Genomic DNA, 27,415 nt, shown 5'->3' with positions numbered 1-27,415 from the left:
ACATGTAGGACGGGACATGATACCTGTTAGGCGACATTACAATTTTTTGGACAGAGACAACGCTGTTAATGGCCAGGTACTCATTTTACACTTCAGTACGGAGAAAGAGTGAGGCTCGAATCCAGGACATTCCGGTCCGAAAGCGAGTGTCATACCACAAGACCACATAGCTGCACAAAGATTCCACTAAGAGGAATACACTCAAATGTTTACAAATCATATGTAAAAAAATAAAAATAAACAGTACATACAGAGAGATGATTTACAAGGAAAATAATAACATCTCCCAGAACTATAACTTTTGCATTCGACTTTCCCTCCCAGCCAAGGACTCCGGCCAGGGTCAGGACAAAACTAAGTAATCTCATTCCAAGACAAAGACAGAAAGCAATTGGAAAACAGATACAGGGGGATAGAAGACACAGCAAGTACCTCCCTGTCCACTATGGGAAGTTGGGAACTCCACCCAGTTCTATCTATTGAATAAAACAAATGGGTCCCGCCGTTATTTAAGGAATGAATGATGGAGAAACAACTTGCTGCATAGTAATAAAAAGTTTTGTTAATTGATATATGCTGATAGTTATCATTACTAAGGAGGAATGCAAAAATAGAAATATAATCATAATCCTACAGACCCATTAGGCCAATGATGTTTATCCCAAATTACTCTACAATCAAATTGATATAAAGCTGCTAGAAGCTATGCATTGTAAAAAGTAAAGAACAAAAATGAAAATATAAGCTTTGAAAAAGAACAAAATACCAAACACGAACATTTCAGGCTCAAAACCCTTGTTTTGGATAGTAAAAATTTCTAGAATTATAATTAAAGCACCCAAGAAAAAGTAAGACAAAGGGGAACTGGGAATAAATAGGGATCAAATGTAGATTCCAAGAGCATTCCACCAATGTACTTAGTTTGAGATCACCTATAAGTCTCATCCGGACACAAGCACAAAATCCAACAAAGAGGAATACACTCAAATGCTTAGATTATACATTGAAAATAACAAATATAATAATACATAACAGAGAGATGATGTACAAGGAAAAAAAATATAATCTCCCAAAACAATAACTATGCATTTGACTGTTTCCCTCCGAGCTAAGACTCCGGCCAGGGCCAGGACAAAACCAAGTAATCTCATTCCAAGATAAAGACAGAAAGCATGTTGGAAAATAGATATAGGGGGATAGAAGACACAGTAAGTGCCTCCCTGCCCACAATGGGAGGTCAGGAACCCCACCCAGCCTTTCCCTAAGGGGAATTTCACCCATCATTAATTTGGGTAAAGTCGTTTTTACAAATACCAATGTAAGTGCAGCAATATAATCAATACAAAAAGAGGAATGGCTTATCTATAAAAATGAACAGTATTGAGTAGAAAACATAAAATTTCTGGTCATTGTAATTGAAATAAAAACCTAAAATGCAATATTCAAAATGTTAAATCAAGAAATCATAAAAAGTACACAATAAGCAGACCATATATTATCTTAAACAAACCTGACTCAGTCATCACATTTTAATGTACACGAACATCAAACAACAATCATGGTTTATACAGACATTGAAAAGGAATGGTAACACCAGAATAAGCTCAAGTAGCTAACAGTGATATAAATGGCAGACTGACTGCTCATATTAGCATCTTTGCCTGCATCGTTTGTTTTGGTTTTATTTCTATTAATACAAGCCGCTTTACTACCTATGAATTTTTTTTTACACACTTTGTTTTTGTTTTTAAGGGTTTTACGGCGCTTGCAACACAATTAGGTTATATCAGTGCCAGTAAAAATGAAGAAAATGGGATAGTAAAAGTTCTTTTGTTTTGTTTTTAAGGGTTTTACGGCGCTTGCAACACATTAATGGTCATATCAGCGCCAGTAAAAGGGAAGAAAATGGGAAGGTAAAAAGTTCTAGAATTACAATTAAAGCACCCAAGAAAAGGTAAGACAAAGGGGAATTGGTTCAAATAGGAAACAGATGTAGATTCCAAGAGCACACCGTCAAAGTACTTAGTCTGAGATCACCTAAAAGTCTCATCCAGACACAAGCACGGTTCCCCACTAAGAGGAATACACTCAAATGTATACAAATCATATAATATAATATGTAAACATAATACAATGCATAACAGAGAGATGATTTACAAGGAAAAAATATATCAAATATATCCCAAAACTATAACTATACATTCGACTGTTTCCCTCCCAGCCAAGGACTGGCCAGGGCCAGGACAAAAACTAAGTAATCTCATAACAAGACAACGACAGGAAACAATTGGAAAACGGGTATGGGGGGATAGAAGACACAGCATGTACCTCCCTGCCCACTATGGGAGGTCAGGATCCCCACCCAGGTAAAAGTTCTAGAATTACAATTAAAGCACCCAAGAAAAAGTAAGTCATAGGGGAACTGGGAACAAATAGGGATCAGATGAAGATTCCAAGAGCATACCACCGATGTACTTAGTTTGAGATCACCTACAACTATAAGTCTCATATGGACACAATTCACAAAATCCAACAAAGAGGAATACACTCAAATGCTAACATTATACATTCAAAACAACAAATATAATAATACATAACAGAGAGATGATTTACAATTTACTATGCATTTGACTATTTCCCTCCCAGCTTGGACTCCGGCTAGGGCCAGGACTAAACTAAGTCATATTATTCCAAGACAAAGACAGAAAGCATGTTGGAAAACAGATATAAGGGGATAGAAGACAGTATGTACCCCCCTGCCCATTATGGGAGATCAGGAACCCCGCACAGTCAGGCATTTATTCATCTTTACAACATAATGAAATGACATATCATGATCCATTTTGGGACATAAAGTTACGTTGAGTTATAAATTTTGTGCAGCTCGTGAACAACCTAGTGAAAGAATCTAAATACGTAAATACTATTCCTGATTATTAAATTGCAATATCTAGATAAATTCTGGCAAAACGATCGATTTAAATAAAAAAATCAAGAAGTTGTCAAATATAAGTAAAGGGTAATTTCATAAAAATAACAACACACATTTCTGAAATTCATGAATAAGGCCCTTTCTATCACACTTTTATTCCCATATTCACATAAACAAGTTTTTTAGGAGCTACCGCATTTCAACACTAAGGTTAATTAAGTGAACAATAATAAATCTGTAGTACATGGTGTAAAGACAGCCTATAAAAAGGCAATAAGAAAATTCTGATAAAAATACAGGCATTAAAGCTGAATAAATATTGAAGTTGTGGAAGAAGAGCATTCAATGTTAGAATTCTGATAAGAATTCCATATTTCGTCAACATGACTGTTGCGAGTCAAGCAAGTAAGCATACCTGAATGATGTTTAAAGAAACAACAAAACCGTGCAGGGTTGACAAGGATAAATTTGATTATTTACATGAGCCATATCCTTTGATATAACATTAACATAGTTTACTTATCCAATGTTTGTTTGTTGCTTTAGGTCTCTTCCAACACAATTGAGGTTATATGAGAGACCGCTGAAACAAAAAAAAACAAGCAATCTAAAAAAAATAATACAAATGTAAATCAAAATCATAACCTAAAGATATCATAAGCTAAATTATAAATAACCAAGAACAAACAGGCAGAAGATTTACAGAAAAAAAAATATCCCCTGTCAAAAATACAATCACAAACCAAAGAAGCAGGATAGGCTAGTAAAGAGAAGAAGAAACGACATAACTATCGGACCCAAATTTTAAATTGGAAAACAAATTGTTTAAATTAAATCAATGTTTGTTTGTTTCGTCTTTTAAGGGTTTTACAGCATTTGCAACACATTTAGGTCATTTCAGCGCTAGTAAAAGACAGATAATGGGAAAATTAAAAAAGTATAGATTTATTAAAAGCACAAGAGAATAAGTAAGACAAAGGAGGCTGGTCCGAATAGGGAACAGATGTAGATTCCATTAGCACACTATAAGTGTACTTTGCTTGAGATCACCAAAAAGTCTCATCCAGATATAAGCACAGGATCCCACCAAGAGGGACACACTCAAATCATATGTAATACGTACACAAAACATGATACAGTCCATAACAAAGCAATAATTTACAAGGAAAAAAATATCATCTCCCAAAATTAACTATATAATTGACTGTTTCCCTCTCAGCCAAGGATCTGGCCAGGGCCAGTATAAACCGGATGAGTTACCTGTACATTTTTTTAAGATTTACAATGGAAAATAAATATCCCTCACAAAAAAAGTCTTCGTCTTAGGCAGGTCCTTGGTGATAAAGTCCAAAAGACATAATATATGAAGAAAAGGAACAGCAAGAGTGTTGATCTCTGCAGACTTCCATGGCCCATCCTAATATGAAAACGAAAAAATATTGAGGGCCATCTGCATCTAATTATTACTATTAAGCTACAATATCAAAATTATTCACAATACCTTTGCATTGCACTAGATACAGTAAATGAAATTTAGCATAAGAACATACAGTGAAAGGAATCGAAAGTTAAATTTTCAATGGGAATTGATTAGGGCTCGACTGAGTGGAAACTGGGAAATGCCCCTAATGATTAAAAAAAATTGATATAATAATGAATTCCAAACATATTTTTAGCACATCACCATGTCTATTGTCTTACCACATTTTGATGTATCAATAGAAAATATTTTTTAATTATGAAATTCTTCAAAATTATAGTGGGAAAACAGTAAAAATCAGAAAATTCAAATGTCCATAAGAACACAGAATTGAATAAATCCAGGAAAGTATAATTTTAGATACAAACATATAATTTGAACTGTAACTAAGTCATCTATATTTAATACAATTAACAAATCTCACGCAGACAGAATAACACAATGCACACCATAAAAAGATGAGTTGTTGATACAAATGTAGTCTAAATGCATAAATACAAACGATAGTCAAAATCAATAGAATCACAGATATGAAAAGAATCGTTTCACAAAATCAGTCACTACTCTCAGTCAGTAAAAAGAAACTACTCATTTTGATATAGATAATAATTATTGACAAATGTAAACCCAAAAACAATTTAATATTGCACAAAAGTATCAAATCATTGTGAGACGTGTGTCCCAATCATTATAACACAGTGCTTTCATCAACAAGAAGTATACAATCAAAACAAACAAAAAATCCTACCATCTAGGATAAAAAAAAATGGAAAACCAAAGATCAGCTAATATCTCTGGTGTTGCATGGAAATTAAGTGAAGTCTCTGTATTAATGGAAATGTAAACAACCAGGTTCAATGTTGAATGCAAAGATGAATAGATAAAACAAAAAATTTGGTTTACGAGGACGCATTTTCATTGTAAGCACATATTTTGAAACAAAATTAATCAAGAAAACTCAAGCTTTATCTGCTAAACACTTAAACCTGGACTCACGTAACAAAGATGCTATCCAACAAAGTCAATAATTTGGAAATGGTCAAGTAAGTTTAAAATACACTGATTTGTGTAAAATATGAATAAAAAACCACCCTTCAAAGAACAGTGCAGGTCTGTTCAAAGCTCAAACAGCTCTCGAAAAGATTAAAAAGGTTAGATACACAATCAGTGAGCGAAACCCCAAAAGTCAATTTGACGGTCTCTTGAGCTTAACATTCCCTGACTGAGAGTCAGTAAGAAGAATATCAATGGTTGAACTTAAGCTGACTCTTTATAAAATTAAAGTGCATCACATTCTTACAGACACCTATACACAGGAGAGAATTGTGATGTGTCAATGGATGCTTTGAGAAAATTGAAAGAGACAAAACATTTAAAAGAACATCTGGTTTTTAGATGAAGCTTATTTTTACTTAAAAGAGTACATAAACAGTAAAATTCTATTTATTGAGGTCATCAAAAACCCCAAGAAGTGATGCAAAGGGGATTAGTTCACCAAAAAAAAAACCAACAACTTTTTGGTGGGCATTAAATCATCAAGGGGTGATGGGGGCCTTTCTGTTTTTTTTTATGGATGAAAACCAGAAGACGGTATCTGTGAGCGCTGAGTGTAACATTGACATGTCGATCAAAATTTGGAGAGCCTTGCAGCAATTTGTGGAGACTAAATGACGAAGATTTCAAATTCAACCACTACATCAAGATGGAGCAGCTCCCCATACAGCCATGCAATGGATAGGGCATAATTTCGGAACAAGAATAGTCAGTCGATGAATATGACACGATTGAGCTAGTTACAGCCCTGATCTTATACTCTACCATGTGATTTCTTCTTAAAAGATTCAACGATGCATAAAAGATTCACTAATTTGTCATTGTTGGGAAAGGGGGTTTCAAGGTAAAGCACGTCAAAAGAATCCAAATGGGACAATATGATAAACATGTGCATTGAAAGAAAATGACGTATCTAGAACATGTGTTCTAAAATCTATAATTATTGCAATACTTTCACACCAGTTTTACCTAACAATTAAACCTTGATGATCCATTGAATGATATCCATTTTGTTTTTATATATTTTATAGTTTTTCAGATATTAGCTCTTCTTTGGCTTTCCATTATTTTGAGTCACCTAACCGAACTTGGATGTCAATCTTATGAAAATATGAAAGTGAAAAGTTGAGAGCAAGCAGCACTGTAAAATAAAAGAATATGTATCATAAACCACATGTTATTTCTTCATTAATTTTCAAAGAATGTACATGAAGATTTGTTGATAGATTTCATGTATGTAAATGATAACATCCTATTACGATCAATTTGTTTATTAGATTTATAATGATATAGCCAAAAGGTTGGAGATCTGCAGTTAAAAGCCCCCAAAGACAGAGTAAGCCAAAGGGACAAGTTCAAATTAGGGTAGATTCTACGGAAAATGTATCAATATGTTTATTAAAAGACTACCTAAAAGTATCCCTAAACATAAGCATAGGATACACTCAGCAGATGGACAAATTAAAATGCCCCCCCCCCCTCCCCTCATGAAACAATTTGACTAGACCCTGGAGACATAGAAATTAGGTGAACTGTGTGGGAATGAAATGTTAACACAATAAAGGATTAGTTTTTGCGACTGTGAGCACTTGAAAAAAATTCAAGTAATTTAATTTAAAAAAAAAAAAAAATAGTGAAAACACATTTTTAATGTTTGGTAATACTTCATTGTCCCCCGTTTGCTTTAAATATAAGGTAAATAATATCATTTCTTGATTATTATATATCCAAATTTTTGCCTATACCTTGATTTTAAAAGCCATGTATTTCAGTAAATATTGCAATAATCTTACAATAGGCACAACGAGATGTTTGTTTTTGTTTTTAAGGGTTTTACTGCGCTTGCAACACATTAAGGTCATATCAGCGCCAGTAAAAAGGAAGAAAATGGGAAAGTAAAAAAGTTCTAGAATTACAATTAAAGCACAAAAGAAAAGGCGAGACAAAGGGGAATTAGTTCAAATAGGGAACAGGTGTAGATTCCAAGACATATGTCCATTTCTGGTAAAAAAACAAAAACACCCTGTTTTCAGTTACAGGGGAGTAAGAGAGAAAAGATGAAAAGATCTGTAAATTAATGTGTACTCAAATTTCAAATAAGAATACATCTCCTTCAGTATATTTTGCAGGGCTCATATTCCTGAGCATTAATATATCTATGAAAAAAATATGGTTATCCAGATCTGCCACATGCATCATCAAACACAAAATCTGTGTACTTTTCCCGAACCTCCAAGTACAGTGTAGAGCAGATATATCGACAATGGTTATATCGAAATCATGCTTATATCGACATGACATCAAAGTCCCGTTTTTTTCTTCGCTATATAACATTAGTAAATAAAAATCGCCTATATCGACATAAACTTTACCACAAGACGGTTATATCGACATAGCGAACCACTGATAGCGACAATAATTTGTCTAAAAAAAGAAATGATATAGGGGTCAAGATATCCTGCAGAGAGGTAAAACACAACAGCCAATGAAAATGCAGAGATATTATGCTGTGATGTAAAATAACAGTCAAAGAAAATGTGACATACTTGTTCAATGACATCTAGTGAATTGCCATTGAGCATAACCGTGATGTCAGCAGTCAAGTCTAGTCCAGGGCTGTGTAAACTTTTCTCAGTAGTAACAAACGTTTTAGGGAAGTGTCAGGCCATAAATTATGATGCACCTGCATTGTTTTCCACTCCAAATTATTAATTTTGTTAAGAATAAAAAAATGTGTATTCTTGGAACAGTAAGCTTTTTGCGTTTATATGATCAAAATTCAGATCCAGTCAATAAGAAAAAGATAATCTGTAAAACATTATCCAAATACTTTATGAATTGAAGTTCTGGATGGTAACACTTACCATTTGAGCAATCATGAGATTTTATTAAAATTTACAAAGGTAAACATGAATAAAACTCCACGTTATAACAACCTAATTATACTCTGTTAATATCTCTTTGCACATAGGGACTTATCCTCTCTATAACTTGGTCTATAAAGGGTCGCTCTTGAATGTTGGTTTTCATCATCCAGGCAATAGTATCTGTCAAATTCTTGGAGTATCTAAATCCAATATAAAACAAATCAAAAACATTTGTGACTAAAAATATTGCACCATGTCACCCTAAAGGCCAATGGCCAACAAATGGCAAAAATCCTTTTAACTTCATATCACAGGGAAGGTTCGAGTGCAAAACACCCTAGTGCTGACTTCATACCTTATTGAAGTTGAAGCTATTACTCTCATTTTTTAATAGATATTTACCATTTTAATTTGCGAAAAAAAAAAAGCAATTAAAAAAAAAAGGTAGTTATGAGACACCAAATCATCTTTAAACAAATATACAGTCTAACAATCCTGATTTAATAAATTTAAAAAAAAAAAGAAGGAACCCCCCCTTCCCCCACCCCTAGAAAAACAAATCATTAAAAAAAAACCCAACAACAATTAACCACCATTATTTCAAGGTTATCGTTTACTCTATCCTTACCGCGTATCACTTGGAAATGACATTTTTCCTGCCATGGTAGCAAGGGCCAGACTGTCTCCACGTTGGTAAGCATTTTGGTAAGGAGCTTCTAAGAATGCCAGAGCATACAAAACACAGCCTAGGGACTAAATAGATTGGATAGAATTAACTAAGGATATACTAGTTGCTTGTAATACATATTTAAAAAAAATCTGTTGTATTAAGGAAACTGGTACAAAGCAGATGTAACTGTTTAAAGAAATCCAAGGGTGATATACTGTCTAGAGAGAGATGAAAATGAAAAATTTCACTCAGCCAACTTGCAGAAGACTGAATTTTTAAAGAAGGTTCTTTCTTACATTTTTCTTTAATTATCCGACGTCACATTATACATCACTCTTCAGTTATTATTCAAATATTTTCTTGTGACTGCCATGTTCACATTTATAGAATAGGTGATGATGAAAGAAAACCCGTTTTCCTATGACATGCCATGAGCAAAGCAATAGTCCTATTGTGACCTACTACATATCGTTGATATCAACCAATGAAAAAAGGGTAAGAGAATGTGTTGTAAAAGTGCTAGGACACTCATACACATACTGCTTAATTTCAGTGAGACAAAACGCATAATTAACAGCCTCCATACAACATCCAATGTGTTCAAATGACTACCATGTGCTGCCTAGACATGAACAAGTTATCTTGTTCTGCCTCAGGACAGGCCACAATAGACTTAAAAAGCATATGCACAGACGATTGACACTGACACAGTCATCGGTCTGCTCATGTGGTGAGGAGGAGGAAGATGCTGAGCATATACTGCAGCGATGCAGAAATTACACAACCCATAGAGAGGAGATAAGGTCCTCAGCAACTTCTCTACATAAAAAAGCTTTTCAACCCGCTAGAAGAACTCAAAAACTTCGAAACGAGACTCTAGATATAAAGGCATACGAGAAGAAGAAGATAAGCACGCCTCACAAGAGAAATGAATACAATAAGATCCTGATATATCAAAACAACACTACTTCAGCCGCAGATATTTGTCTGGATTATCTAGATATTGATTAATGAAATCACCAATTGCTTGTCAGAAAGTAAGAATGAAAAAAATTCTATCGTGCAATTTGAAAGAAAAAAAAAAGTTGACAATCCAAGTGAGACTTTATGAGAAAAGAAAATAGTAGTATGGCCTTCAAGGAGATCTGTCAACTGTAGTAAGTGTACATCAAGCCTAGTTTTCTCTCTAGCACAGGCATGAATTCATGAAAAAAAAGACGTTGAAAATAAGTCACAAGCCTATTTAAATGTACAATTTTACCTTTGTGATCAAAAGCTTCCACAACTAAATTACATACCCAAATATCTGTGCGTTCATCTATGGAAGAATTTGACTCCACATTGAATAATTCCGGTGCTCTGTAAAGCATTGAACACCTCTCTGCAGCCAAATCCTAATAAAGAGAACAGAAACAAACATAATGAATGAATATAAAAAGTCTTGCCAGAAGCAACGAGTAAAATATCACAACTAACTCAAATCAAATGAAGACCCAACAAGAATTTTTAAAATGTTAGTCCCTACGTGATTCAATGAACAACTATTAACACAACTGAATAACAAATCTGAACACCCCCCCCCCCCCCCAAAAAGGGGGAAAAAGCCCCCCAAAAACCCAAAGAGACTTAATGTAGGCTCTCTTCTAAAAACATAATTGTTTTGAACAATGAGAAACAATATAATAATAAAAATGGATTTACTTGTTTGATAACAAAGTGAAATCAAATGAGTTTTCGAATTTTTGTATGGTAAACTGACCTGCAAAGCAACAGCTTCCTTATTGGATCGTATTTCTATTCTAGCTCGAGCTGCTGACCCCAAATCCATCAAAACTGGTTTTCCATTTTGTTCTGTCATCACATTATCTGGCTTGATATCTCTGGAAATGATACATATTGAGAATGGATTTCTAAATTGCGCTACAAAATTGACCTCAGCCTCAGATTGAAATGAGAGAATGTGATCAATCCATTATGTTATCCTGTTTCAAAAAGTTAGATTTTGATGAAATATTAAGAGATTGCATGGTAGTCAAGAAAAAGACAAATTTGTATCACTGATGACGTAGAGAACCAGCATTAAATTGAGATTGAAGACAATTTTCTATTGTTTTAAGAAAATGCATCGTTGATATCAAGAGTGTAAGACAAGATTCTGGTCAAATTTTCTCTCATTCCCATAACGCCAGGGAGGAGAGGGGAAAAGATTTATTAACCTTACTTTATGTAATAGGGGTAATAAATATAATGATTGTAAGATTGGAATATCAAAGCTCAACTTTCTCCATTTCCAAGCGTCCTTGAATTCCAAGTCCCTTACCTGTGTGCGAAAGGAGGGTCATGATCATGCAAAGCTTTCACACCTTGACAAATGCCGAGCATTAGAGTCCAAATTTTATTTTCCTCCATATTTTCTCCTCTGGCCTTACATATATCTATCATGTTCAAAAGGTTTCCTTTCTGAAATAGTGAAAAACAAAAACGTTATCAACCAAAATACATAAATCATCTGCTGTGGTTCAATTATTCGGGGTCCCAATAACTCCTTTTGAGGGTAATATGCTTCATAAGCAAAGAGACTTGTATCAGTTCAAGCTATAGTTGAAATTTATTTACAGACACATTTGTCCATCAAGCATGACTGTGTAGATATGGGTCTGTTAGATCCAGTGGAAACAATAGACAATAAACTAGCACTCTATAAAAAGGTTCGCAAATAATCATTAGAGTCTATTCAACAGAAACAGGAATTAACTCCATGAGCCTTATGGCTCTTAGGAAAAAATTCACTTCCTGTAGAAAAGCATTACAAGACAATTTTCATCTCAAAAAATCCCATGCAAATAAGAACATCCCATTTAACTGAAATTTAGAAAGGACATAAAGCCAATATCTAAGGAAAAGGTGAATCATAATGGAACAAATGGTTTCGTTTACATTTTTCTTTTAATTTCCTAGGTCTGATCATTTTGACCCAATTTTCTTTATCTAATTTGTTTCAACATAACACCAGATGGACACAATGGGCCTTATATAGAGCCAACGTTCTATTTCGAACAGTAACAAATTACTTGTCAGGTACATTTTTTTTTCTACCCACCCTAAGACAGTATTAAAACTGTCCATAGCGAGGTAGCCTACTCATTCACACCTGAGTTCAGAATAATTATGTGTTATGTACCTTCCTTTCAGCAGGACACAGTGATATATAGATTTGCATTCATCGTTACTCTTCTATTCACACATAGAAAATGCACAATGTAACTTCTCTATAACCAGACCCAGAAAATAAAAATGTTATATAGAGTTATCATTGTAGTGGAACAAGTTAAAAATGATGGAGGGGAAACTTGACAATAGATGTCTTCTACAGAGGCGGCTTCACTGAAGTATGCTACCTTGAAAACATTCCATGTTGCTTCTTGAAATGGCAGAGCCTGTCATTGCTTGAATGAGCTCTTGGCTTGTCTACAATAATCTTTGCCTGTTCTATAATGACAGTTTTTGACATCAATGTCTTGATCGCTTGACTCTGCTTGAGCTACGTCAGCACAGCTACATGAACACCAGCAAATGCTACCTTTTTTGCTCTCTGTGGTTCGAACTGATGTTATTTGATTTTCTCTTGGTTCTTAATGATGGTGGTCAAGTTGTGGGAATCCCTGAGGCCCTATCCGTAGGTGTGGCAAAGCAAGACAAAATTCTAGATTAGGTTGCACAAGCGTTCACAAGCAGGTCGACTGCTGTGGTGCTTAGTAGTGTGCCAAAGGTATTAAGTCAGCGTTATTCTTTCCGACTAGGTAGAAGTAAGAGTGAACATCGTGATTCGTTTTCGTATTTGTGATCATCGAATAGAGATTATAATGATAGATGGTCGTTAATGCAGTATATTATAACTGAGGCGTGTTTTGTTCATGTTGAGCGTTCACTAGATGGTTGATTGCCATGGCGTCCATTCACACAATGCTAATGAACACTAGGACAATGGGAAGCACCAGAAAAGCAAGGTTTCTGTCTTGCTTTGCTTCACCTAAGGAAAATGCCAACACCAACTTGGCCGGAGGTGGCTGAATATTATTGATTGGCCAATCAGGCATTTTTATTAGCTCTATGACTACATATTTTTCATCGGTTGGAAAACATTGGAAAGCCTTGTATGTCGATTTGAAGTTGGTGATTACTGCCATGTTGATGTTGTTATATTGGGTTTTTACTAAACTGTATGTCGGTACAATGAGCTTAATGTTGCTAATAATATATAGGGGGAAAAAAAGGTACTTGAACTCCATTTTGCTAAAGAGAGGATGGGGTTATAACAGATGTAGTTATAAGTGGGCTAAACTGTATCAAGTTTAGTGAATAGCTACAAAATGACAATTAAGTTAGACAACTACAAGGACTTATATGAGAGCATACAAATAAAATCCCCATTATCTCAAAAATATCAAAATAAACATGCCTATCTTAATTCCCACTACCATTAGATGACATATTTCTATCAACCCACCCTATACAAAGGAAGAACCAGATAGACTTTGCTGACAATATCCACCGCTTTGGTGTATTGTCCCACTTTCTGTATGATGTAACATTCCAAGGGAATAACATTGGGGTGGTGGATGTCTCGCATGATGGCAATCTCCTGCTGAGCCACTTCCTCCTCTTCTTTTGAATGACAAATAATGCGTTTCAAAGCATAGGCCTTGTGAGTTCGAGCATCTTCAACAAGATCTACATAGCTGAAACCACTGCAGAGGGGGCAGATAATGAAAAACATTATATTTTCAATGATATATCTAGAAATATAAACCTTTTAGGACAGACGAAAAATAAAATGCATTTTAATTTACAAGATTTGTATAATTATATAATAAATAATCCCTGAGAGTGTCAAGACACTTGAAAAATAATTGCAGGTGGATATTTTATGGGCCTTAAATTGGAGAGAACTGTATTTTATTTGCATAGATGCAAAACTGCAAAGACAATTGGATGATCTTTGTTGCTTTTGTATTTAAGGGTTTTATGGCGTTCGCAACACATTTAGACTAGGTCATATCAGCGCCAGTAAAAAAGAAGAAAATGGGATAATAAAAAAACATAGAATGACAGTTAAAGTACCCCCCAAAAAAGTAAGATAAAGGGGAATTGCTTCAAATAAGGAACAGATTCAAAGAGCATACCATCAATGTACTTAGTTTGAGATCACAAAAAAGTCTCATCCAGGCACCAGCACAAGAATCCACTCACATATATATATACAAAATATTTATTAAATATACATAAAGATCATTTAACAACAGGGAAAAAAAATATCACTTCCCAAAACTATACATTTGACTGTTTCCCTTTCAGCTAATGACTCAGGCAAAGGCAAGAACAAAACCAAGCAATCCCATTCCAAGACAAAGACAGAGAGCAACTCGGAAAACATAAAGAGAGGGATAGAAGACAAAGCTGATGACCTCTAGCCCACCTACTACATCCGGGGTCCACGTTGAAATTGTTCGCAGATGATACTCTCTTGTACAGAGAAATAAAAAACAAGGTTGATACTGTCATACTACAGCGAGATCTTAAATTGCAGTGCTGGGAGGCAAGATGGAGAATGGAATTCCATCACAAAAAGTGTCATGTCCTCAGGGTGACAAACAAAAAGAAAAGCTTACATTCAACTCTATCTATGAAATCCATAACGAAGCCCTACAGTTTGTGGAGAATGCAAAGTACCTCGGCTGACCCCGGACAGTAGTATGAAGTAGAAGAAGCATTTTGCCAACACAGCTAATAAGGCAAATAGAACCATGGCCTTCCTTCAATAGACAAATCCGCTACTGTCATTTCATAGCAGAAATGCTACAAAGCACATGTCAGGCCCATATTGGAATATAATAGCTCAGTGTGGCAACCACACACACATCATAAGAAATCAATAAGCTAGAAAAAGTCCAATGTCAGACTGCCAGATTTGTCAGTGGAAACTATGAGCGGGATATGAGCGTAACTCAGATCATAAACAATCTCCAATGGAAACCACTACGTGAAAGAAGATCCATCAAGAAACTCCTCAAACAAAACTAAAAACAGAGCACAAAACTGAAAACTTAAAATTCCAACTAGCCATTTGAAACAGAACAATAACAAAACAAGAAACTCAGCATTTAATTTTGAAATTCCTCACTTCCACCATCCAACTTTGGAACTCTCTACCAACCACTTGTAAACAAGCCCTTTCGACTCATGACTTTAAAAAAATGCTCCCTACTTCCCTCTAAAACCTCGGTTACTGAAAAAAAATGGCCATACGATCTTCAGCCTGAAGATTTGGCTTTTTAAAAAATCAACAAGGGATGATCTTTAATGGAATATGTAACGTGAGTGATTTAAAAAATATTAATAGTAAATCAAAATAAAAATTTAAAAAAAAACAAAAAAAACAAAAACATAAGAAATGTCTTACCCTTCACCTAGACGATGTTTCATAACAAATCTCCGATCATCTATATTAATGGATTCCTTGCCACAAAAGCACCCCATTTTTCTCAAAACACTCAACAGCATTCACTTGTTTTTTTGCTCACACTTGTTTACAGTCTTTGACATATATATAAATTTAAATATATAAACACACCTGAAATCAAAGATGAATAATATCATTGTGTATGAAGCATTGAATACATAAAATTAAGTGAATGAAGTGGGTTGGTTTTTTTTGTGGAAAAGGCTATTCGGACCCGAGTCTGAATTGCTACCCGTGGCAATTCGGATCCGAGTCTGAATTGCTTCCCATGGCAATTCGGACTCGAGTCTAAATTGAATTGAACTCCGTGGCTAACCAGGGTCGACTCTGAATAACTCCATGGCTCTTCGATTCGGAATACTGCAATGCAATACGCCCGAATGATAAACTTATCATTAGTGAAACTCTCAGTTACTATTCCGTTTGCAGCTATAGAAACCGTATTGGTCTTCCTAAACACACACACACTCATGAGTATCTCTAATTCATTAAAAACAGAATAACCACACACACTCCCCCCCCCCCCCCCCCCAACAATCATTTCCACAACCCAAGAGCCGGCGACTTTTTCTCTTTGATCTCATATCACCATGTTCTCCCCTGCGTCCAGCGCCTCGGCCGTTTGTGGGTTACCCCCCCCCCCACCAATCCCATTACCAGTTGATCATTATCTCTCCGTATTCAACCAGTGCTTATTTTATTATAATCGCCTCTATTTTTATATTTAGAAATAAAACAGCATATTTTTTTAATTAAAAAAGAATTAAGACACTGCCTTTTGTCAAAGCCCGACCTATACTGCCTTTTAAATAAAACGCTCAATGCCCAAAGTCATATTATTCTCCTTTCTCTGCACTTTTTCGCGGCCGCAAATGGCAAATTATATAATGTAGAGATATGTCATTCATGTATCTTTTGCAACACGCTCATGGCAAATCAAATAAATCTTCCAATCATTACACAAACACACTCCTTTTTCTATGCGAGGGCAAATTGATTGTTAACATTAACAATTGCGACTACAATTGTAATCTCCCAAAGACCATGAATATTTAGATCTATGTTTTGTTTTTTAAGGAGCTTGCAACACATTTAGGTCATATCAGCGCAAGTAAAAATGGAGAAATTGGATAGCAAAAAGGTCTAGAATTACAATTAAAAAGTACTCACGAAAAAGTAAGACAAAGGGGAATAATAGATCACCGCTTTTGAAGGCAGTCATCTTCGCGAGTTCTAAAACGTGACTTGCTCGCTCACTCGCCCTCCTACCGACTGACAACTGAGAACGAGCAGCTTCCCCCCACCCTACCACGCTTCACTTTTGAGCCAGCTTCCACTTCTGACACTTCCTGTGATTGCGCAGGCGCATTGTGGCAGGAGTCCGAATTGCCACGGGAAGCAATTCAGACTCGGGTCCGAATTACCACTTCGTTTTATTTTATTTATTGTTTTGTTTTGGTCTCCCTAGCAAAAATGGCTCGTTTTGGCTAAGGAGACCAAGATTTTGGCTTCCCGGGGTAAATCCGAATGTTTATGGAACTGTTTCTTTATGTTGAGGAGGCAAATTTTTTCTTCTATTTATTTATTACATGTTTGGTTGTTTTTGCTGCTGTTCTTGATTTTTTAAGGCCTTATAATAATATTATTATCATGCCCCCCCCCCCCCCCCCAAAAAAAAAAAAGTCATAAGAGAGATTGTTAAGTTATTGGCTATCCAATACAATATTTTATTTAGTTTTCTTTTCTTCTAATATTTTCAATTTTTGCTTGGGAGACCATGGTTTTGCTTTATGTACAGGAAGGCATGCTTTTATTTGTTTATTTATTTATTGTTTTTGATGTTGTTGGTGTTTTTTTTAGAGGTTGCATGTTATTAGCCACCTAACACAAACATTATTTTAATTTTCTTATTCTTTCTTTAGTTTTCGTTTTTTTGTTCTTCAATTTTCTCTTGTTTCAATAATTTGTTTACTTTTCTTGGGGGAGGGGGAGGGGCAGAGTACTATTATTACAACAAAAAACAAAACAAGAACAGCAACAAAACCTCAAAAGTAATAAATAAATTGAAGAAAAAAAAACTCGCCTCTTCAACATAAAGAAACAGTTCCATAAACGAAAATACGGTTTTACGCTAAGAAGCCAAAATCTTGGTCTCCTTAGCTAAACTGGCCCAAGACTTTGGCCTCCTTCGCCAAATAGGCCCTAGGTATTGATTAGTTTTCTAGGGACTGGGGAGAACAAATTCTTGGTCACCAGAAAAAAAACCCAAAAACGAAGTGACTATTTCTCCAAATGCTCGGGAAAATAAACGTATCCTCTATTTCTCCGAACGGTTTCCGTTCTCAAGATTTATTTTTGTTATTTGCGAGAAAGTCTGTGTGAATGATGAATGTATGCATTTTTTGGGGGGGGGGGGGGGGGCGGGGGTCTTTTGCCAGTGGGCAACGGGTTTGTGCTATCCTGTCTTTCACTTTCAACCTCTGTTCGCGTCTTGAGACTTTGGCTTTGTTATTTAGGTTTACCTCTGTCCTCTCTTTGATAATGCAGCGCGAAGTGCAAAAGTGAACGGGTCATGGAGTATGGACCAGTGTAATGCCAGTAATTCGCAATGGCGATAGCTATTTACTTTTGCATCGACCTCTCGTCCGTCACCCATCAGCTTCTGGAGGCTAGCCGAGTTCAAGTTCAACCTCAAGTTTATTTTCCTGAGCATTCGGAGGAATAGAATAGAGAGTAGAGCAGCCAAAAAAAAAATTGATTGAATATAAAATATATTTTAAAAAATCATATTCAACTCAGACCTTACCAAGCTCACAACAATTTCACTTATAACAAACCTTTCTCTAACTTTAATTATGTTGGTATTCGCCTGGATTTCAATAGCCACGAATCATTTTTGTTAACGTATTGGCCGGTGATTTGACTGAATGACTGACGAGTCGAGTGTGTTGACTGCTGACTAAACATGACCTTTCACACCGAAGAGCTAAAAAGAAAAATCAAGGAATCCGTTTTTCGTTTCCTGTACGACGCTTATTATTTTTAGTAGATCCAGTTACTAGTGTAAACATGGCGACAAATGCCTAATTTTTTTTCTTGGAAGCCACAAATTAGCATGCCAAAATTATTTGAATAGAGGTACAGTAAATAAACAACAAGGAGTAGAAAGCAATGCTTAATTTATGAAGAAATAAAAGTTGTTGCTTTGCAATATGTTATGAAATTTTAAAAGAGTTTTTTTTCAAATATTCTATAATGTGCACATGATAAAACATGTTAAAAATATCGGGAGCGGATCAGATGTGCAGAAGATAATAATCACAGTGAGCCCTGTGATGTTGCCAAACAATATTTGATTAAATTATATGACTAGTATAATATGTTTTGAAAGTATTTGCTTATTTTTTTCAAAGATTCCATAATTTGTTTGATTTAAATTGCTGAATCAAACATAGACCGATTTGAATGTTGCACATTTCAAGTCGGAACCCAAACTGAAATAAACAAAAATATATTCAAGCTACAAGCTATATCTAGTTTTAGGTATCTTCAATCGAACGTGATTTTGTGCCGGATATGTCCGTTAATAAGAGTCCTTTTCAATATTGTTTGAATTGTGACTCACTCAATGACGTTTTAAAATTGTAATGAACGTGTTTCATTAAGTCATTTAGTGTTAAACTATATTCATATGCAACTTTCAAATGAACAAGACTTTTGATACACTGTAGACAATGCCAATTAAAATCAGCTTTTTAATAACTGACTACTATCACCACCAACACCACCACCACTACTACTACTACTACTACTACTACTACTACTACTACTACTACTACTACTACTACTACTACTACTACTACTACTACTACTACTACTACGACGACGACGACGACGACTACTACTATTACTACTACTACCGATGATGATGATGATGATGATGATGATGATGATGATGATGATGATGATGATGATGATGATGGTGTTGATGATGATGATGCTGTTGTTGATGATGATGATGATGATGATGATGATGATGATGATGATGATGATGATAAGTTTCTCAAGGAATGGGGTTTCTGAAACATTTGATCAAAAGGTTCAAAGATGAAGACTGTCAATTATCAGATAAAAAGATGTTCTACAGTCACAGGCTATCGACCTTTTTGTTAAATATAATATCTTCTTGGTAATTAGGATTACAATGTTTTGAACAATTTACTGTTTGCCTTTTAACATAATCAATTTTGAGAATACATGGCAAATGAATTTTTCATTTTAAGTCAAGTCATATTGTAGATTAATATTATTGATCATTATATATCTACAGTGTCCAACAGCACAGCTCTATTATGGATGAGGTTGATGCTGTTCCACGGTCGAGGAGACAAAGACCTAAAGATTCGTTTCAAAATGAACTCCAAGCAAAATTGCATCAAAGAAAATCACTAGGTTTGACAGCAGATGTCACGGACAGTGATGATGATGGTCTTGGATCTCTGCATAATTCAGGTGAATATATTTCTTATTGATGCTTAGAATAGTATCCTTCTTGATCAAATTTGCACCAATTAAAATTAAAAGAACAGAAAAAAAAACCCTAACCCCCCCCCCCCCCCAGAAAACAAAGGGAACAAAAACAAAAAGAAACAACCCCCCACCCCAAAAAAGCAAAACAAAAACAAAACAAAACAAACAAAGATATCAACAACAAAAGATTTGAAGGATGGAAAATCAATCCAAGTAATAGATTTTCGTTTTTTTCTTTTATTATTCATTCATCCATTCATTGTGTGTGGCATGCCCTTTCAGGTGCATTGCCGACCACTCTCTTCCATGTTACGACTTGAGTCTGAATAGCCTTCCTTGGCTATTCGGACTCAAACTCCAATGTGCATGTGCAAACACAAGGTGGACACAGTGCAGGCAGTGGGCAGAGGGTGGAACTAATAAAGCAGAAGAAGAGTTCAGAAGAAACTCTGTTTTGCCCATAACAGTCTGACTCAGCTGATACCTCTTCTTCGGACTGTAGAAGGATTGTTGCCTGTCTAACAGTATCAGAATATATGTATTATTTGTCCTGATTTTATTTGGAAATTGTGTAAAGTTGTTAGAAAAGCCTTCCTTTAGACCACAGTTAGTTTGACAGTCTTATGTTCCTTTTGAATGGAACGTTTGAGCTCTTTTCTTTTTAATTTCTAACTTGACTTTCAATCAATCAATGATTTTGTCTTTCACGTCAAATAAAGCGGGTTTGTGGTCTCCAGATCGGAAGATCCTGCGTTTGAGCCATGTTCTGAGTGGTGCATAATTGAGTCCTTGGAATAGGTTCTTTTCTCACATTCTCTCACCATTCTCAGGTGTAAAATGAGTACCTGGCCATTAACAGCGTTGTCTCTGTTGGAAAGAAATTGATTTGTTCTGTCTTTGATTTTTAAGGAATGTCATTCTTTCTCCTCAACATGCTCTTTTCTCTTCTACAAATCCTGATGTTGCCAATTTTTCAATTCCTCTCCTCTCCATATGTCTGAAAAATGTCCTTTGCCTTTTCCTGATTGTATCTAACAGCTCTCGTTCTTTTCCTATGTGATGTAACGCTTCATTACCTTCTAATGCAATTCAGGATATTTTCAACAGTTTTCTCTACACCCATATATCTTTATTCATCTTTAACTTTGAAGAATTGATTACGTTTTTCACTATAAACTGACATGGGGGTGTTTATCTTGTTTTTATTTTGTGATGACATATCGGATTAGTTCTATTTCTTATAGGGTAATTAAAGTTTAAATCTCCAACTGTTTTTGAATGATGATCTACATTATCTGATGATTTATTTGAATTGACCAAATGCATGTCGGATCTAACATTTTTGACCAAACAGAATATATTAGAAAGACTTATTTGCTAATTAAGTTTATTTATTTTCTTCATGTTTTTATATTGTTTATTCACCTTTCGATTTATTATCTTTAGATTGATTATTCAAATACTTTATCTTTTATTATGTGTCATCTTTTTGAAGGACAATATGGATAAAAAGTTACTTTCAGCATATGTGACATCATCATCATCATTGCCTTTTTCACCCTGGGTCAGGGTATAGGCCACAGACAAACAGTTTCCATCCTTCTCTATCCTGAGCCAACTTTTTTATCTCATTCCAGGTTTTACCACTTCTCTGTATATCAGCTTCTTTAATTCTTCTCCATGTTCCTCGTGGCCTTCCCCTTGATCTTCTGCCCTGAGGGTTCCAGTCCAATACTTTCTTTGTTATAGTTGAGTCATTCTTTCTAAGCGTGTGTCCAATCCACCTCCATCGTCTTCTTCCTATATCCTCTCCCACTGGTTTCTGCTGTGTTCTTTTCCATACTTCTTCATTTTTTATTCTATCCATCCATTTTATTCTGAGTAGCTTACGCATGCGACATAGGGCTAAAATATTTAAAAAGAATATCTTATCTTATGAGGTCGTCATAATAAAATTAGTGATATTTGTCCTGATAATAGATTATAGTTGTTGTAATATTTATAGTATTTTGTAAGCTTAAAAATTTTCTATTCTCCAGATTATCGCACAACTCGTGCTGCTCGACCAGGATCTGCCAAATACAGATCAGACAAATCACCAGACCTGAGTCGTGGACTTGGGACAACAACCATGAGGGCAAGAGATCTCACTCAGCTTCTTGGTAGTAGTGGTGGGCATTATGATGATGATGAAGATGAAGAAGTAATGGCTGCCACACTTGGGAGATCTAAAACTGGTTCTTGGCGACCCCCATCATACAAAACACCTTCCCCTAAAGAAGACTCAAAATTTATGAGAAGGACTCCGACTGGAAGTAGTCCGAAGGAATCATCACATCTTGAATCTTTGTACGGAAGAAAAACACCCTCTAGGGAAAGCCCCAAAGAACAGTCAAAACTAGATTCCATATTTGGGAGGAAAACTCCAACTGCAGAAAGTCCTAAAGATCAGTCACGTCTTGATTCTTTATATGGACGTAAAACACCTACAAAAGAAACAACTAAAGATCAAGGAAAATTGGAGTCACTTTATGGCAGGAAGACCCCCACGAGAGAAAGTCCAAAAGAATCTGGAAAGTACGACTTATATGATCGTAAAACACCTACCAAGGAAAGAGGTTCCCCGAACTTTAGTAAAGAGGATATCATATTTGGCAGAAAAACTCCTACTTCAGATGGGTAAGGAATAGGCTTAAAATGAATCATATCATTTTTTTGTCATACTATTCTAATTGGTAAAACTGTACACTTCTTGTCATTCTCTGCCTACCTGGCCCCTTTTTGTCTATTTCATTTTAATTATAATTACCAGTAGTGTGCGTATGTGTCTCTGAGAGAGAGAGAGAGAGAGAGAGAGAGAGAGAGAGAGAGAGAGAGAGAGAGAGAGAGAGAGAGAGAGAGAGAGAGAGAGAGAGAGAGAGAGAGAGAGAGAGGGAGAAAGAGACAGAGAGAGAGAAAGAGAGAGAGAGAGAATGAGAGAGAGAGAGAGAATGAGAGAGAGAGAGAGAGAGAGAGAGAGAGAGAGAGAGAGAGAGAGAGAGAGAGAGAGAGAGAGAGAGAGAGAGAGACTATTCACCTTGACTATTGTTTTATTTTGCAATATCCAGTCGCCGTCTGCCAGGAATGGATGGTGCTAGTGACAAGCCATGGCAACCACCAAACTTTAGAAATGTTTCTCCCAACTCATCTCCTGACCACAGCAGAGGTAAAAAACAATTCTTTTAAAAGTTAGATATTTAGATTGTTATAAAGTTCAATTTGCAAGGCAATTAACAAACAATGTTATGCTCTCAGTTCTTCTCTTGATAAAAAATGAACATTAAGTATTAGTGACAACGGAGGTCCCAATTGCTTAGTTGTGTACTCGCTTCACACGCAAAGGGACTGAGATCAATCCTGGGTGAATTCAAGATTTAGTATGATTCCGTGTCTTCACAGCAGTGATTGGGTAACTGGTCTGTTAGATCTGACAGAAAGTACTTTGCAACAGACTAGCATCTTATCAAAAAGGTAGCAAGCAATTGCTATTGTCCATTACACTTTGGCTCCATGGCTCTTATGGCTCTGAAGAATAATTTTTTTAAATAGTGACAATGCAGGAAGTTTTTTTACGCTGTATATATATCTTCAAATCTGACATTTTTCTGACATTTGACGTAAATTGCTCCCCAGGATCGAGAGGTGTGACACCAACAGAATCTATGCTTGACCCCATAAATGAGACCCCTAGAGAAAAGATGACACCAAGGCTACAACGAGGGGAAAGATACAGGAGTGATGATTCTCCAAAGTAATTGTTTTTACCCCTTAGTCCTTTTATGTTTAAGAAGTCTAAAGGTGGTTTTTGATAGACATAATGTACGAAAATATTTTCTCAGCCTTGCAGGTTTAACCACCTTTATAAAATCTGAAGTTTACACTCTTTTTAATTATCAAAAAGTATTTTTTTCTATTTTGAATTGCATGATGAATTTTTAAGGATATCTTATTTCTGTAAAAATAAATAGAATTCATATAAATGGAATTTGTTTCATACTATTATTGCATTAGAATAATTATATTACACTCCATTTTTTTTTTTCTTATTCAGTCGCCAGGTCTCTTTTGGTGAGAAACCTAAACCACAAGCTCGCAGCAGAATTGGAGACAGAAAAGCTTCCCCAACAGCAGAGCCACCATCAAGGCAGGATGCATCCAGTATGAAAAGGACAACACCAACAATGGATCTGTTTGGCAAAACACGATCATCTGCTGCACAGGAAGTTGAGGATATGATGGGGCAAGACAGGAAGGGGCGGTTAGGCCGAGATAGCCGGAAAACATCAGGAAGTCCTACATTTAAAGATAAAAAAGAAGCAGCAAAAAGATCTGAATCAAGAAGTCCTTCACTTGGCCGGAATTCAAGACTTGCAGATGGGAAAAAGACCCCTACCGGCAGTGGACAGAGAGGAGACTTAGGTCGGAAATCTCCTTATGATAAAAGTAGCAAAGATGATGATCCAAAACGAAAGCTCAGCAGTAATCAGAATTCATCTCTACTTGATTTTTTGACTGGAGGTAATGAGTCTCAAGCAAAGGCACAGGAAGAGAAAAGACAGAGAGAAAGAAAATTCCGATCAACGGATGATGATCTTGATAATTTATTTGCAGCCAATCGCAAACCGGCACCAAGGACATCACTTTCCAATGGCAGAATGTCACCAGATCAATATAGCAAGAAGCCATCATTACGAGGACGTAGTTCTCCAGAAGATAGGAGAAAGTTTAATGAGTTAGGAGAGGAGGTGGAGGATGACAGGGAAAGAGAAAGGAGAAGAAAAGATGAAAAACAGGAAAAACAGGAGAGAAAGAAGCCAAAGGACTCCAAGAATGATGATACGAGTTCTGTATGTGAGGAGATTGCCCTTGATCCAACTGCTAAATTAGCAAAAGCTGAGGAGAAGGCAAAGAAGTAAGAATTTAATTTATGTTATGCTTTTGTGCTGAATAGTTGTTTTATTAATAATCCTTAAGGGCAATTAAAATAAGATTTATCATGATAAATGGTTGATGGGCTCACAAAAAATGCATAACGAGTAGCCCATATTCTTAGACTTAGGTTGAATCAAGTTTAATTAACTGGCCTTAAGATTGCATAGGGCATTATCAAAAGCAAGTATCTAAATAGCGGCACAAGATGAATATCTGGCAAGGAGATAAGATCCTACTTGGGGGAGAAATACAGCTTTTCAAAGTGCTACATATCATTGTTCTTTTGCAAAATCTCATCTGTGAAGAATCTCTATCAAATGATGACATAGCGACTAAAGTCAAAGAAAATCTTTACACAGAAGAACATAGTAACATTGGATAAAGAGTTATGGGATTGTTATATTATGCTTTATTTTATTATTACATATATTTGTCCGTCAGAGGACTTATTATTATGGTGGCATATTTTAAAAGAAATAGTACATCAAGAAATAATTTCTCAAGTTGATTGATGAATTTTTAAAAATCTGCTCGTTCAAGGTCAGGAAAACAGACGTCGGAACGTGCAAGAACAGACAATGTTATCGATACGATAGCTGATGCCCAGACTATGATGTACATTGAACCAGCCAAGAAAGTCAGGTAGATAAACTAAGTTACGCATGAAAATGTCTGCATATAAAAACAATCTGTATAATTAAAATAAATTTAGCATAAGATAACCAGAATTGAGATATTCCTCATGTATTCCATTGTAGAGTGCATGAAGAAGTTTTTAAGTACAATAAGTTAAGATGTACATATTTGAGATGAATTTTTATTTTATTCTTCTTCTTTGATTTTGTCAAGATACTTGTTGACCTTTATCTGTGAAATGTTACTGTTTGTATTTTTTTTTCTAATTTTTTTTCTGTTGTTTTAAGAAGGATACAAGCTTCGAGTTTTCCTTGTTATTTATAAATATGTTTATTTGGGAGTAACGACATATTTTTTTTCTGGCAACAATTCAGACCTGTGACTGCAGAGGCAAAAGTTCAGCATCGGCCCAAACCAAGGTATGGTACATTGCCAGGATCAGCAACACAAACATTGAAAGAGCGTGAGTTTAATAGCACATCAGACATTCGTGATGCCATCTATGAGGACTGGTATGCCGACAGGATAAAACAGGCGAAGAGAAAAAAGAAAGAGGAAGAAAAGAAAAAGAAAGAGGAAGAAGAACAGAAGATTAAGGTATTCTGATTTTCCATATCCTTTCTCTGCTATTTGCAAAATGTTATTTGTTTAAAGATATTTTTAACCTAAATCAACTATTTCACTTAAATCTCTAATTCAATTTTTAAAAAGAGTTTTGTATTGCAACCAGGGTTGAAAAGATCAATATTGATTTTTTTAAATGTGCCTTTCATCAAAAGATTTAGACTAATAAGTATTATTGTAACTTAAAAAAAAAAATGAATGCTGAATTTTGCTGAATAATAATACATCACATCCATAAGAATACTGCCATTTTTGGAAAGAATGGAGGTGAGCATTGATATATCCACCAAAATATTCTCAAAGCGTTTTACAAGGGATCTGAAGCCATCAATAACATTAAACATGTAGGACAAGACACGATGCCTGTAAGGAGCTATTACAATTATTGTCAACAGAGTTATTGGTCAGGTTCTCATTTTACTCCTGGGTACAATGAGAGCATGTGAGTAAAGAGCCTTTTCTATGGATTAAAATGTGTGTCATTCCTATCTGAACTTGAACCAGGGACCTACAGGTCGAGTGTCCACAAGACCACAAAACCGCACAAACAGATGCAATTCAATTGTACCACAAACATTTAGTTTGAAGAAGGATATCTGATATTCATTTGTGCATTCATAAAGGCTTCTTACTCACACACGCACTTATTTATCTTAATTATTATACCACTGTGGCGATTAAGATAGATCAAGATGAATCTTTTGAGCCTTCATAATTCGAAATTGGTCTGTCTAGTAATAAAGTCTGTCAGTGCATGCAAATGAATCTTACAACCCTACTTTGAAAACATTAATAACATGGAGTAGGTTTTGATGTGGACAAATCAGAAAATTATAAGGCTAAGCAAGCACAGGCAGTTATATATTTTAACGATTATATGATTTTAATTAAGTTAGATGGAGATGAATCTGTTGAGTCGTTGACAATCAAACTTGGTCCAGTAATAAAGTATGACATATACCTCCCTCCCTCCTCCCTCTCCTCCTCCTCTCTCTCTCTATCTATCTCTCTCTCTCTCTCTCTCTCTCTCTCTCTCTCTCTCTCTCTCACTCTGTCTGTTTATCTCTTTCTGTCTGTCTGTCTGTCTGTCTATATCTGTCTCTGTCTCTCTCTCTCTCTCTCTCTCTCTCTC

General features: G+C 35.5%; 2 protein-coding genes across 2 annotated transcripts in view; one reads left to right on the top strand and one right to left on the bottom strand.

The window, feature by feature from the left end:
• Positions 1-540: 540 nt before the first annotated feature.
• Positions 541-18,483, bottom strand: LOC144966492 (serine/threonine-protein kinase 16-like). The gene is made up of 8 exons (XM_078903097.1): positions 18,360-18,483; positions 15,463-15,633; positions 13,510-13,750; positions 11,323-11,462; positions 10,762-10,882; positions 10,301-10,396; positions 8,961-9,085; positions 541-8,532 (listed from the first exon to the last, which is right to left on the bottom strand). Exons 2-8 carry the CDS (start codon positions 15,561-15,563, stop codon positions 8,406-8,408), a joined length of 951 nt encoding a protein of 316 aa, XP_078759223.1. The 5' UTR covers positions 15,564-15,633; positions 18,360-18,483; the 3' UTR covers positions 541-8,405.
• Positions 18,484-18,502: 19 nt separating this feature from the next.
• The window catches only part of LOC144966491 (uncharacterized), a 20,120-nt gene continuing 11,207 nt past the window's right edge, over positions 18,503-27,415 (top strand). The window contains exons 1-8 of the mRNA XM_078903096.1: positions 18,503-18,660; positions 19,853-20,034; positions 22,092-22,731; positions 23,160-23,257; positions 23,725-23,842; positions 24,143-25,003; positions 25,564-25,665; positions 26,034-26,256. Coding sequence (XP_078759222.1) covers positions 19,875-20,034; positions 22,092-22,731; positions 23,160-23,257; positions 23,725-23,842; positions 24,143-25,003; positions 25,564-25,665; positions 26,034-26,256 — 2,202 coding nt within the window. The 5' untranslated portion in view covers positions 18,503-18,660; positions 19,853-19,874. The remainder of the gene's footprint in view (positions 18,661-19,852; positions 20,035-22,091; positions 22,732-23,159; positions 23,258-23,724; positions 23,843-24,142; positions 25,004-25,563; positions 25,666-26,033; positions 26,257-27,415) is intronic.

Source organism: Berghia stephanieae, chromosome 2, assembly GCF_034508935.2.
Source record: "Berghia stephanieae isolate SIO BIC M18660-M18661 chromosome 2, UCSD_Bste_1.3, whole genome shotgun sequence".
Taxonomy (NCBI): Eukaryota; Metazoa; Mollusca; class Gastropoda; order Nudibranchia; family Aeolidiidae; genus Berghia; species Berghia stephanieae.
This window is presented reverse-complemented; position numbering and strand designations above follow the sequence as displayed.